This window comes from Eptatretus burgeri, chromosome 2 (genome assembly GCF_056783735.1).
Source record: "Eptatretus burgeri isolate ZD-2024b chromosome 2, Ebu_testis_v1, whole genome shotgun sequence".
NCBI lineage: Eukaryota > Metazoa > Chordata > Myxini > Myxiniformes > Myxinidae > Eptatretus > Eptatretus burgeri.
In genome coordinates, this window is record NC_140962.1 from 257842 (window position 1) to 273023 (window position 15182).

General features: G+C 40.0%; 1 protein-coding gene across 1 annotated transcript in view; it reads left to right on the top strand.

The window, feature by feature from the left end:
• COPA (coat protein complex I subunit alpha) overlaps positions 1 to 15182 on the top strand; it is a 114074-nt gene that overhangs the window by 74509 nt on the left and 24383 nt on the right. Inside the window, exons 21-24 of the mRNA XM_085860252.1 lie at positions 2653 to 2748; positions 2921 to 3009; positions 5708 to 5831; positions 12408 to 12497. Coding sequence (XP_085716378.1) covers positions 2653 to 2748; positions 2921 to 3009; positions 5708 to 5831; positions 12408 to 12497 — 399 coding nt within the window. The remainder of the gene's footprint in view (positions 1 to 2652; positions 2749 to 2920; positions 3010 to 5707; positions 5832 to 12407; positions 12498 to 15182) is intronic.

A 15182-nucleotide genomic window follows, 5' to 3' on the forward strand; every position in this document is an offset into this window, starting at 1 on the left:
TGCCATTTGCTCATGCTTTCATGACTTTTCTGGAACTGAGATATTGAAGTTCTTGCAGATGTGCCAGTGGATTACACTCAAAAGCCAAAATTATGCTATGATTTTGTGTGTATAGTAGTTATGACATACAGTACCAGTCAAAGGTTTGGACACACCTTCTCATTCAAGGATTTTTTCTTTATTTTTACTATTTTCTTCATTGTAGAATAATAGTGAAGACATCAAAATGATGAAATAACACATATGGAATTATGTAGTAACCAAAAAAAAAGTGTTAAACAAATCAAAATATATTTTCTATTTTAGATTCTTCAAAGTAGCCACCCTTTGCCTTGATGACAGCTTTGCACACTCTTGGCATTCTCTCAACCAGCTTCATGAGGTAGTCACCTGGAATGCTTTTCCAACAATCTTGAAGGAGTTCCCACATATGCTGAGCACTTATTGGCTGCCTATCCTTCACTCTGCGGTGCAATTCATCCCAAACCATCTCAATTGGGTTTAGATCGGGTGATTGTGGAGGCGAGGTCATCTGATGCAGCACTCCATCACTCTCCTTCTTGGTCAAATAGCCCTTACACAGCCTGGAGGTGTGTTTTGGGTCATTGTCCTGTTGGAAAATAAATGATGGTCCCACTAAGCGCAAACCAGATGGGATGGTGTATCGCTGCAGAATGCTGTGGTAGCCATGCTGGTTAAGTATGCCTTGAATTTGAAATAAATTGCTGACAGTGTCACCAGCAAAGCACCCCCACACCATCACACCTCCTCCTCCATGCTTCACGGTGAGAACCACACGTGCAGTGATCATCCGTTCACATACTCTGCATCTCGCAAAGACACCGGTTGGAACCAAAAATCTCAAATTTGGACTCATCAGACCAAAGGACAGATTTCCACCGGTCTAATGTCCATTGGTCTTGTTTCTTGGCCCAAGCTAGTCTCTTCTTATTGGTCTCCTTCAGTCGTGGTTTCTTTGCAGCAATTCGACCATGAAGGCCTGATTCACACAGTCTCCTCTGAACAGTTGATGTTGATGTGTCTGTTACTTGAACTCTGTGAAGCATTTACTTGGGCTGCAATCTGAGGTGCAGTTAATTGGCGATTTCTGAGGCTGGTAACTCTAATAAACGTATCCTCTGTAGTAGAGGTAACTCTGGGTCTTCCTTTACTGTGGCGGTCCTCATGAGAAACAGTTTCATCATCGCGCTTGATGGGTTTTGCGACTGCACTTGAAGAAACTTTCAAAGTTCTCAATTTTCTGGATTGACTGACCTTCATGTCTTAAAGTAATGATGGGCTGTCGTTTCTCTTTGCTTGGTTGAGTTTTTCTTGCCATGATATGGACTACTACAGGACAGACAAAGTAATGGCCTTTCACTAAATCGGGCTAGTTACTGGATACCAACCCTACCTTGTCACAACACAACTGATTTGCTCAAACGTATTAAGAAGGAAAGAAATTCCACAATGTAACTTTTAACAAGGCACACCTGTTAATGGAAAAGCATTCCAAGTGACTACCTCATGAAGCTGGTTGAGAGAATGCCAAGAGTGTGCAAAGCTGTCATCAAGGCAAAGGGTGGCTACTTTGAAGAATATAAAATAGAAAATATATTTTGATTTGTTTAACACTTTTTTTGGTTACTGCATAATTCCATATGTGTTATTTCATAGTTTTGATTTCTTCACTATTATTCTACAATGAAGAAAATAGTAAAAATAAAGAAAAACCCTTGAATGAGTAGGTGTGTCCAAGCTTTTGTCTGGTGCTGAATATATTTACTTCACATAATATGTGAATTACATGTTCATCTGTTTGTTCATAAGCCTTGAAAACTCGGGGGGGAAAAGCACAGGAGCCTATGGACCCTCAGAGCTATGCGAGTATGCGGAGCGAAAAAGATTGTGGCGGTTTCTGGGTGGCTGGACGAAAAGGTGTGGCCTGGCTAATGGGCAGTGCTTGTGACGCTGGGGGAGAGAGGGGGAGGCGTGGCCTGTAGAATGGGTGGTGCTTATATCCCACAGATAGGAAATGATATAATTTATATATTATCCTGCTATATTCTTCCATACTACTCGATTGTCAGAATTTAACTTTGTACCTTCAATTGTTATATCTGCTGCCTGAAGGTGGATGATGGTTATGTTTTCACCCATTTGTCTGTCTGTCTGTCTTTGAGCAGGATAACTCAAAAGGTTATGGATGGATTTAGACAAAATCTGGTGGACAGGTTGGGTGTGTGACAAGGACGAATTGCTTCTATTTTGGTGAAGATCTGTATCTGCATACGATAATTTTTTGAGTGTTTCTTCACCATTGAGGGATAGGTCCAAAAAACGATATACAGGATAGGTAGCATGTTATCTCAAAATGTTGTGGATTAATTTGGATGAAGCTTGGTGGATGAGTTGGGTAGGTGACAAGAACAAGCCAATTAGATTTTGTTTAAGGTCTGAATTCAGATCGGGCCCATCAGTGGGATACAAAATGTGAACTGTTTAGCCTGGTGGAGGTATGTGCTCTGCAGAGTGCTGTACTAGTTTACTTTGTTCTTAAGCCTCAAATTGCCACACAAGAAAGGAAAGACTAAATTATTTTACTTCACTGTAACCTTTGCAGAGATGTATCTGTGTGTTCTGTGTGTGCAGCTGAGATCCGCAAAGACGTGAGTGGACAATATCAGAATGCACTGTATTTGGGCGATGTGGCTGAGAGGGTTCGCATCCTCAAGGCCTGTGGGCAGAGTGAGTATGAAGAAAACCAAAGCATATTCATACCCTTCAAAAATGCTGGCTGCTGTTATTTTTATTATTTATTTTCATTGCTGTATTGTAAACATGTTTTATCCCAAATTGCTTTTCATTCATCTCTCGGTCTCTGCTTCCCTTTTATCATAATCCCCACATAATATTTCAGAGTCACTGGCTTACTTGACTGCTGCCACCCACGGTCTTGAAGAGGAGGCGTCTTCACTGCGAGCAGAATTTGATCCCGATAAGGAAGTGGTGAGTGAGTGTAGTTGATGCAATGTCAGGAAATAAATATGTATTCGTCCATATGTCCATGTCCAAACCCCACTCCCTAGTGTAGTAGACAGAAAATCGTGCAAATTATGATACAAGCATCAAATTTGGCATTTCTGTTCAGCAGGGCTTTCTGATCAAATCTGCCCGATTGGCCATTTGAAAATCCAAATTTTGAAAAAAATAAAAATAAAAAAAAAAACTTCAAAAAAATTTGAAGTCGCAGCTGGCTGAAATTCTTGAGGCGCAAGTGAACATCCCAGACAGAGAACCAAGGGGAGATGCAGTCATCATTGATGGCTCAGCACTTATCATTGCCCTACCACCACACACTTCAAATATATTTGATGACTATGCCAAAGAAGACATCATCCCAAAGGTGGAATCCTTTGGTGCCAGGTACGAGAGGGTGGACATAGTGTTTGATGTGTACAAGAAGTCAAGTCTGAAGTCCGAGGCAAGGTCGAAAAGGGGGCAAGGAATCAGAAGAAGAGTGACAGGAACCAGTAAGACCCCAAGTAACTGGAGAAGCTTTTTTTGAGATGACAGCAACAAGACTGAGCTGTTTCACTTCCTTGCGGAAAAGATGTGTGAAGCACAGACGACAATCACAGTCATTGTCACAAAAGGAGAAGATGCCATAAGCAACACGAGGAAGTCACTGGATACTGTGTCTCCATGTTGTCATGAAGAAGCTGACACTCGAATATTTGTACACGCCAGGGATGCAACGACGGATGGTAGCAAGTCCATTATCATTAAGGCTAATGACACTGACGTACAAGTCGTAGCAATATCTGTACTGTCATCCTTACAGGAACTAGGTCTGGACAACATGTGGATTTCCTTTGGCCAAGGAGCCAAGGCGCGATGTATTCCAGTCCATGAGGTAGTTTCTGCAGTAGGGCCTGAGAAAGCTCGAGGGATCCGATACTTTCATGCGTTCACTGGATGTGACGTCGTGTCTGTCTTCCGCGGTAAAGGGAAGAAAACTGCATGGCAGACTTGGAACGTCTTTGATGATGTTTCTGAAACATTCACCAATCTCAGCCAGCATCCAACATTGATTCGTGATCTTGACCTTTTTTGAAGTTTTTTTTTTCTTTTTTTTTTCCATTTTTCAAAATTTGGATTTTCAAATGGCCAATCAGGCAGATTTGATTAGAATCCCCTGGAGAACAAATCTGCCAAATTTGATGCTTGTATCATCATTTGCACGATTCCTCTCAAAAATTGCTGTTATCTGCCCCACTACCCATCCTGACCCCTCCCCAATGGATTTGCACATTCGTGGTCATGTTAAAATGAATAATTTTGATATTATCAAGGAAAGATTTTGTTGTTGCGAAACCTGCATTTAGTTCATGCATTTGCAATGCTGTTTTATTTGGGTATCTTTATTTTGTTATTTTATTTATCTTTATCTTATTTATTTCTTTGTCTTTATTTTTGTTACCTTCACATTCTGCGAAAGGTTATGTTTTGGTCGCTGTGTATTTATTTATTTGTGATTATGTGTGTTTGTTTGTTATTCGCATAACTCAGAAAGTATTAAACCGAATTGCATGAAATTTGGAGGGAGGATTCGGGATTATCCAAGGACGATTTGATTAGATTTTGGGAGCGATCGGGTCAAAGGTCAAGGTCATGAAAAGGTCAAAAACACTTTTGAGCATAACTTCCTTCATAATACAGCTATCGACATGCAACCACCGCCATATTGTTCCATGACGAGATACCTTTCAGATATGTAGTGTCGGATTTGACGTAACGTCATCGGAAGTGCGTCTAAATGACGTCACAAGATGACGTAAATTTTCAATTTTCGATCTCATCAGTTTTGATCATACTGTTTTGTAGGACTTACCTTAAGGACGTCACACACCAAATTTGACTTCGATCGGACTGACCGTTATGACGTCATTGACGTTTGAACATGAAGTTTTTCAATTGTGGCTAAAATGTCCTGATATTTTACATTCAAATATCTATATAATTTATAAAGTAAAGTCTCCCAAATCCAGGCATTAGGATCAGTACCAAAATATCTGTTTATTGATGTACAGGTTTTGCCAATTAACTCTGTAGTCAAGGTCACAGTCAAGGTCAAAATATACTTGTAGGCATAGCTTCAGATCTAATAGAGCTATTGACATGAAACCAATGTTAAAACGTTCAGTGAACTACGAGCTTTCAGAATGGTAGTCCCCGATTGGACGTGACGTCCCCGGAAGTGCGTCAAAAGATGACATCATTTTTCAACTTTTTAATTTTTCAGTGTTTATCATTCCATTTTGTTGGACTGCCTTCAAGGAGGTTACACACCAAATTTGACGTCAATCGGACTGACGGTTGTGACGTCATGGACGTTTTAAAATGACGTTTTTCAAATGTGCCTGGAAAAAAGTTGCGGCGGTGAAGGTATGCCCTCTACCGAGTGCCCGTTCTAGTTTATATATATATATATATATATATATATATATATATATATATATATATATATATATATATATATATATATATATATATATATATATATATATATATATATTTGTACGTGTGAAATTTTCCCACCAAACTTTTGATGTTTCTTTAAACTCATTTTAGTTGTGTTTTTGTATTTCTTACCTCATCTTTTTGGCAATTTTATTACTGACCTGTTTATCCTCTTTTCCTTCAGATTCCTGATGTGCCAAAGGAGGCAAAGTTGTTGCAGCCTCCCCCACCAGTGCTGCCTTTGGACACAAATTGGCCACTGCTTACTGTTTCCCAGGGATTTTTCCAGGGTGTGATGGCAGCTAAGGGTGAGAATGACAGAACTTTGGTGGAATTTCACGATAGAAATTTAGATTTAATTCACCGATAGTTCGTCTCTTCTTTTGCTGTGTTGCATGAAGAAAAATTTTTAAAACGTTATCTCTGTCAGTGCTAAACACTTTGCTCTAGATACTAGATTTGTAAAACGAATTGAAGATTAATCTTTGCTCTTCCAATATATTTGTTCAAATGGGAGCCTGGATAACATGAAAGAACTAGAAGGACACTCGGTGGTGTGCGTACCTACGCCAAACAATGCTTGATCCACGTGAACATATCTGGCCCAATACATTTTTGAGATATCGAATTTTGAGCCCAATCTCTCAATGATGAAGAATCACTTTAAAATTCTCGTAGTCGGATCCGGATCTTCACCTAAATCTAATCAGTTTCTCCTTGTCACACACTCAACCTGTCCACCCAATTTCATCCGGATCCGTCCACAACTTTTTGAGATACCCTGCACACGAACAAACAAAGAAGCAGTCACAGACTGGTTCTTACGAAATTGTCAACTTAACCTCTGACCTTGTCTAATAAAAGCTGTCTCTAGAGAAGGTAGCGACGCAAACCAGAAGTTTATACGATGATTCTGTACAAAACCATCAAAAATCGTAACGTCGACCGAAGCTAAAATCTCCATTTCTCCACGCAATTATTTTATATTATTTTATCAGTCACAAAACCGTAATTTCGGCCATCCACCAACAATCTTTACATAATCCGATGGCTCAGCGAGTCAGGCATGCGACGATAACCTTTATTGGGATAAAAAAAAATGACTTCTTTACCATCTTTATCGAAAACACCGTCAGCGCGCACACGGAAAACCTTTACGTGGGTCAACGACATGTCTGCTCGAGCGCACTGCATCACGTGACGACCCGTGACGCATCGAGTGAAATATTTTTCATACAATCTTGAAACGTGTCCAAAACATCTGATTTTTACCAGAATTTCGACAACCGAGTTTTAAGCGTCCTAAGCGATCGCAAAAACCGAAGACAAAATTAAAATCGAAGTTAAAACGAACTCGTAACGTCGAGCGAAGCAAAAATACTCCATTTCTCCACATGAATTTACGGAATTATGTTTGCCCTCACTGTGACCTTGACCTTTGACCGATTTTGACTAAAATCGAATCAGCACAAGCCATCACCCTCCTGAATCACGTGGTGCAATTTGACATTGGTAGCTTCTTCCGTTCTCGAGTTATCTGTACCAAACCATCAAAAATCGAATGTTTGACCTCACTGTGACCTTGACCTTTGACCGATTTTGACCAAAATCTAATCGGCGCTAGCCATCACCCTCCTGAATCATGTGTAATTTGACATTGGTAGCTTCTTCCGTTCTCGAGTTATCGTGCCTACAAACAAACAGAGTCCGGAAGTCATCAATATACTTACGAAATCTCTAGATTTCGTAAGTAACAAACAGACAGAAAGGGGTGAAAACATAACCTCCTTCACTTTCGGTGGTGGAGTTAATGAATGCACAGGTAAGATTGGTGTTTTACTACCAGTAATACATATATTGGTAACTACAATATCCCTTCCAGACTTTCAGAGAAACATGGTATTGTTAAAGTGTACAATAATTTCCTTGTTGAAAATGAAATGGATTATAATTGCATTTGATTTAGATCTATCTCGTTAATACACAAGCATGATCTTGTCTGTATTCCAAATTCTTGGCAATACAATCCACATTCAAGGCACTCTAGAAAACATGCAACCACCCTCTTCTTCGTGTGACATCCACCCTGGGATTCAGAAAAAAAGTCCATAGTTGCAAATTAAAAAGGTTTCAAAGCAAATGAAGGTTTGCATTTGGACATTTAAAAATACATGAAGAAGCGTTTACATGAGCCCATTAAACTTCACTTTGCAACTTGAGACATTTCAGCCCCTTCTTCTTAGTGCCAACATAGCTATCAATTGAGAGATGTCTCCCACGACTGAGCACGTTAAGCTCAGTCCAAGTGGGAAACTCTTGGCGTGCTTGGAAAACACATTCGAAAACAAAAAATCCAAAACAAACACATTTGGATTCTGTGAAAAGAAGGTGACATATTCGAGAGGCCTTTTGGGATAAAAGTTGGGAAAAAAGCTTTTTAACCTAATTTGACCATTGAACATGCTGAGTCCAAAAATGCTTGTTCCCAAGCTTTTCTTTGTTTTGTATCCCACTGATAGCCCCCCTCCATTCTCTCTCCCCCTCTCTCTCTCTCCCCTCTCTCCTCTCTCTCCTTCCCTTTTTCTCCCCCTTGATATTCCCATCAGCGAAGCGATGGGTTGTATTTGCGGGTTGTAAATAACAGAGCCATGTATATTCGACAAATTTCAACTGTTAATAAAGTTGCCGATTGAACGCTATGCATGAGCACCATATATCAACAGAAATCAGTCATTGTTACGAATCTGGCAGCCATGAGCACACAACAGCCAGAGTCCTTGTAGCTCAGTTATATCGATAAGTGTGTGTTTCTAGTTAGGGTCCCGTCCCTAGTCTAATGGGAATTAAATGTACGTGCGCTGCGGAGTTATTTTGATAGCTAGGATTTTTACATCAACAACACTGCTCGCGGCATTGTCCACACTCTTCGCGCACTCACGAAGCGTTTCGTTCTGGCTTGGCACCAAATAAGGGTATGCGTAATTTTCCGGCCAATGGGCAACGAGCAGACCAGAGCCGGGGCGGTCCTTTGCAAGAAGGCGGAGCCGCGACACGCGGTCTGCCCAATGAGAGCAGGCCACGGATGAGCGGACCGTGCCCGAGAAGGACGATGAAAGAAGAAAAGAAGGGATAATTGCGTCCCATCTGCTCGAGCGCGCTTCGGTCTGGTCTGTGTCTGACTGCATCGCACGCATCCGAGGCATCTCGTCTGGCGCAGAACTACAAGAGGTCGACCATCTCATCACGGGAGATCACCTCGTCTCGCCTCCTCGTCATCAGCCACAATCGTTGTGTGGTGGAGCATTGGAAAGAATTTGCTCAGACATAAACCAAGATGTGTCAGCTTTATTTTGTGGCATAGCTAGAAAACCTGACCATGTCTTTGGCAAGGGAACACGGTAGCCTTCTCTTCTAGAACGTGTTTGATGGGTTGAATCCTCTTACTTATCCTTGACCTTGTGCCCAACTTGATTGAATCATGCATGTATTGATCAAAGACAACATCTATTCTGTTGAAGCTTGAGCCCATATGAAGTACAGTCTTGATGAATATATCTGCTCGATCACCAAAGTCGATGCAATAGCAGGCATTTTTCTGCTGACAATGAATGCTTGACCATCTCTTATGAGACCGAATATTATTTGTGCAGTTGGTTAGATTCAGGGAAGTCTGTGCCTTCATTCAAGATATCTGCAAGCATGGTACGTTCCTGGTACAGAGTGACCAATTCATTTCAGCAAGAGAGATTGGTACAGGCATCAGTTTATGGTTCAGGATTGCAGCCAAATCAACTGGTCGGCCAGCTTCACAAGCGGTGGGAATACCTGCAGTATGCTTCTGTCACTGTCAGCTTTCATAATTCTCTCTTTTTCTTTTTCACTGCAACTCTTCTTCACAACATAATTTAAAGTTGAGAAGGTTACAGTGTTATTCCTTGGTCGTGGGTGATGGAATGGTAGTTCAGACTTGTTCACTTCACTCAAAACTAGTTGTTCATTCCCAAAAGTTTTCCTGTTGTTTCTGTCTGAGGTCTTTGGCATTTAGCAATGAGTTTTCAATAGCTTGAGCTGCTACATCTTTTGCCACAATGTTCTGTGGTGTTTCTGGTGTTTGTATGGCCAGAAAACACATTCTAGTTCTGGAAACTTGCTCCTAGTGAATCTTCATCTGCACTATCATTCTTCTGCCTAACTGGTGTATTTTCTTTGTGGAGAAGACTTTCACCTGGTGAAATATGGTACGGTACATAGCATATGTTTAGGATGAAATGTGGGATCTCATGTTATGGGACAGTGTCCATCTGCATAATACAGTGGTGGTCTTTGTGATACCAACCATTTCACCACTGCTTTGCCCAGTCCCATTTAGCTATTCCTTGGCGTGATCAGGGTAAGCTTGGTTGAACGGGTGATCAGCTTTCTTCACCACAGTTTCCCTTTTCAAATTCTGGTTGAACAGCAATGGGGAAGCTGCTCCATTTGAGCCAGATATACTGTGCCCAACCTTGCATAATTGTTATGGTTGTAGCGCATAAAATATGGACGCATCAGGCAAAATCAGTCGAGGTTGGCTCCCATATGCTATCACGTTGAGCTCTTGTGAAGAGTCGGATGGTGGAAACCACGTCTACACTCGGGGCAAAAAAATGAGCCAAGCTGTTTATTTTTCAAATTTGGAGCCGTATAGATGGACCTGATTTGAACCCCATGGAGTACATATTCTAGTTTAAATTGATTACTCATGTTACAGTAGCTAAAACCCCTCAGTGTGGTTTACAGCAATTTTTATGAAGAAAAAAAAATTCATGTTTTAAGAAGTTTTTTTTTCTCTCAAAAAAACGAAAATTACGAAATTTCCATATTGTCGCCTTTCATTTTTATAGGCTAATATCTCGAGTAAGACAAAATAGATCAAAATTTTCACAAAAAAGGAAGATAACACTGTTTCGAGTTCTGTGTCACACAAAAAAAAAATTCAAAAACATATTTTACTGTTAGAAGTCCTTTTATATTTTTATAGATCTGGAGAGAAAAGCAAAGAAGTCATTTTTCAACAATTCCCCTGCCCATGCTGCTAAAGCCACCAAAAAGTGGATGGAGAAAAAGTCCTGGAAACTTGTGTTCTGGCCTGGTCAGAGTTCTGTTTTGAACCCCATGGAGAATATTTGGGCCTATGTTCAGTACAAACTTATTGGAAGGAAATTTGCAAATTCTTATCAACTTTGGGAAGCTGTCAAACATGAATGGGACAATGTTGACCTTTCTTGATGCAAGAAGCTTTCTGAAAGTTTGACCAAAAGACTGGATTATATTAAGAAAGCTAAAGGACAAGCTATTCCATCCTGATTTTTGTACAGTTATTTCTGCATGTTCTGGTGTTTTGGTGTTTTTGTCCTGGGAAAATAGATAATTTTTTTATTATAACAATGTTTTTTAATGTGGTACATTTTTTTTATACAGTGTTTTATGGTAATGTTTTTTTTTTAATATGGTAAAATAGTTATGACAAAAATGTTTTAAAAATTGACTTGGCTTGTTTTTGTTTTTTTGTCTCAGACAAAATTAAATAAAGTCTCTGTATGTATGCATATAAAAAGGAGTGTATGTACTGGCACCAGAAGATGAAGTTGACATTTTCCAGAGACTTGTGTGACGCAAAGGCCATCAGTTGATTAAATTGCTCTTGCTTCAATAAGAGGAGTTCCATTGTGGCTTCAGAGCTATCACAGGTTTTTTTTTCCAGACAAGGCAAGTGCAACCACTCCCTGTCCAAGCAAGCCACTCTCCACCTCAACCTCGGCTCGGCCACACCCATTCATATGATCCATAGTTGCCTGATGAAAATTCATTTAAATTTGTAGACCACTTAAACATGGAATGACTTTCCTTCTATAGTCTGGTACTTCCCACTTGAGCTCCATTAACTTGCAGTAGAGTGCCTGATTGACTGGAATGGCGATTGCACTCTTGTTTCAGGTGCTGGGATATTGCCATACATTGCAGCACTATTGTATTGTTGTTGATAAATAAATAGGAAAATTTGTACGATCAAAATCATTTCTATTTACCAAAATCCTATATGGAGCCTCTTATGAGTGTGACATCACATAGCAGTCAACATATCCACATATTTCATCTTTTTCATGGGTTAATGATCAAATTTTACTTTGGAGACAGCAATTTTTATTTAATAAATGAAAATTGGAAAATGTATCTAATATGTGATTTCCCTTGCAGTTCAGTTATGAAATGCATGATATTGACATTTTCAATTAAAATTTGAGTTGATTTAGCGGGTGCATTTTGAAATGGAAATGAAAGGGTTAACCATGCAGATTTCAGCTCTGTAACAGGCATTTTTGAATTCTGCATGTCCAAATTAAGCTAAAAAGCATTCTTCCAGGCTTTTACCACAAAAAGCTTAGCTAGATGCTTTTTTTTTTTCTGAAAAATCTTTCTGGGGACATCATTTTAATTTAACACGCATTGCAAGGATGCTTGTAAAGGATGTACATCAACATGGTGCATGCTGTTTGAGCTCGTAGCCATGCTGCTGGGATCGCAGATTCAGACAGGAATGTTAACCAAAAGCATATTTAGTGCTGGAATCTTTCTGCAAATAAATATTCATGGTGAACCAGCTTGGTTTATTTACAAATTAATTTTGGTTCTCTTTGCAAATGCAGTAGCACGCTCATGATGGAGCTTTCTCTGAAAGTCATTTACGACTGACTTTGCTCTCTTTGCTGCTCTGCAGTTGTCTTGACTCAAAGTTCCCAGCTCATTATTAAGTTGATCATTTTACATTCATGGTTCAGCTTGTGCTTATTTTGTCGGCTCATTGTTGATGTCAAGTTTTTTGAAACGAGCATGTGTGCACCCAGGGAAAGGTGGCCAACTGGCAGCTGATGTTGATGCTGAGCTACCTGGAGGAGAGGGCTGGGGAGAGGATGCAGAGTTGGTACTGGATGAGGGTAAGTGAAAAAAAAAAAAAAAAAAAAAAAAGGAGTCAAAGGAAGATTTCAATTGATTTTAAAGTCGATTGATTGCACTTGTTAACAGCCTTTTCATCTTCAGTATTTCTCTGTTGATGGCAACATTTTTGGAGATGTCTCTCTCTCTCCAGAACATCCGTGCATTTGACTTTTATTTTTCTGCAAAAAAAAAAAATCAGAAGTTTTTATGTTATTTTATTTTTTATTTTTGTTCAAAATTCTCCACCGATACTGTACTGTATCTGCAAAAAATGTTTTGAGTACTTTCGGCATCTGTTTCATGATTTTTGGAATAGAATGCCCAGATTACTTGTTACCAAATCAAAATATCCCCCTTTCAATGGACTGAGGTGTGCCATGGAAGACTGAAAATATTTTAATTACACCACACACGTGAAGCGAAAAGCACCGTTAAGCAATTGGTTCCCGTCTGTCTGTCTGTCTGTCTCTTCATCCATCCACCTTATCAGTTTATAATCGAGGAACAACTTATTTGAATTGAATGTTACATTTTGAGCATTGATGGAAAAAGAAGTTTGCCGTTAAACAGTACTTTGGCCCTGAATCCGTCATGATCACACAGGGAGGAATAAGATAATATGTTTACTCTGCCTGCCTAGCAGTCCAACAAAATTGAAAATCATTCCGAACAGAAAACTCGCTGTTTTGAAGGAAGTCATAATGGACACATACAACTGGCACGGAAAACTAACGTCACATGTTCGATAGGGTGGTGTACTGCGTAAAATGACGGTAAAACCCGGAATGAATTTATTTATACGACTTTTACAGTCTTTATTTCATTTAAATTGAATGATATACTTGAACACTGGAGTACACAAACTGTCTTCTTAGCACTTTCAAAACCCTTCCGTTTAGCAGTACTTGGGCATGTTAAATAGGGTGGTGTATAAGGGTGATGTATAAGACTGTTTCAATAGTACAAAACTTCCAGAATATTGTTTTTAATGATCTTTAAAATCATTATTTTATTTAAATTGAAGTATATACTGAAACACTGTGTGGGGTATCATGATCTATGAACTCTATAGTTATTTCTGAGGACATTGGTGTGTTTTGGTCTTAGTTTTTGTGGTTTGTAAAATATTTTATCAACATTCCATTACAGTACGTTTTAGCTGAGGGTGGGTTTGGGCAGTGGTAGAGATTGGGGTCCAGGGTGGTCTATGAATTCATCCCGTTGGCTTCGTGAAGGAGAGGACAGGTGGTTTTTTTGGGGGGGAGGGTGGGGGTGAAAGCTATTGCTTAGATTTTCTGTATTCAGTTTGTTGATTTCAATTTCTATCTTATTGTTTGCTCATATGCTTGGTCTCGGTTGGATGCCGACACAAAATGGTTCTGGGAACGCTCAACATTTGTAACGCCTGTACGTGTGTTGTTTGCTAAGCATGAAGGTACATGGTGAGATCCAGCTGTTAATTTTGATCCTTTTCATGATTTGGTTTTCTGACTATGTACTTAGAATTGACAATGGGCTTATATGGGGAACATCCACCTGGTGGTGATGTGTGTTTGCGAATGATGTCCATGCATGGGTGCAATTGGTGTTTGGGTTAAAGGTACCGTGAAATTTGAAAAGTTAGTTAGTTTTGGTTACATCAAGAAGGGTGCGAGTTTAGGAGCCAGCGGTATGTAGCCTTGGCCGCTGCACAAACTTGGCATCATCTTTGGCTGAGCAGCTCATTATCGGCCAGAGATCAATATAATGGACAAAGCGGGGGAGGGCAACACTCCATGCAGTCCACACACCTGGTCTTCTGTTCATGCTTGTTTGATCGATTTATAATGCATGATTTGCACAGTACCAAGCCCAAGCAAGATAACCCAGTGAAAGAACCATCTTTCCTCCCCCGTTTATCTTTCCTTTCTTGTGCCTGTTGAAAATAATGAAAAGATTCTCATTTCTCAAGTAGGACTTGGATTTGTCATGGCGTACCTTGCACTTAGCCTCTGACTCCTGCACTCCCTTCCTCCTCCTCCTCCTCCTCTTCCTCCTCCTCCTCCTCTGACGATTCCAGAGGAATGCTTTTCCAAACAATCAAACAAGGCTGTGCGTTTGTAAAAACACTTTTGTACTTGATCGTGTTTTTGCCTCGGTATACTTTTTTGTTTCGATGTAAATCCCGTCAGAGTAAAACGTGTCTAAAATGCTGCCATTGTGTTGCAACATTTGCCATTCGAGATTGGTCTCCCCACCAACTCCTCCACACAAACTTTGATCTGAAACCCTGCATGTTATCACCCTTGTGTTTTTGGTTCCCGAAAAAATATTTTCACCAAAAAAATAAGTGACCACTAGATTTGTTATTGTTGTCTGTCTGTCCCGAGCATAGCTCCGTGGGTTTTGATCCGATCCTGATAAAATTTTGGTGGGAGGTTTATATCATGATCTAGTTGTGTTTTCCTGAGAATGGGCGTGGTGTGCCCATTATGGGCAGAGCCACACCCAAAAAACGTGTTTTTAAGAGGGTAGCCCATTTCAATTTGCATCTTCTCCTAGGGGGTTTGTCGAATCTGACAGGGGTTTTGGTATTTGGTTAGCCCAATGGCACCTGCATAGCCCCATGGAGCTCAATTTTTCATTTTCGTCACAAGGTCACGAACTTAGAAAATTGTGAATTTTGACATTAAAAAATGATCTTT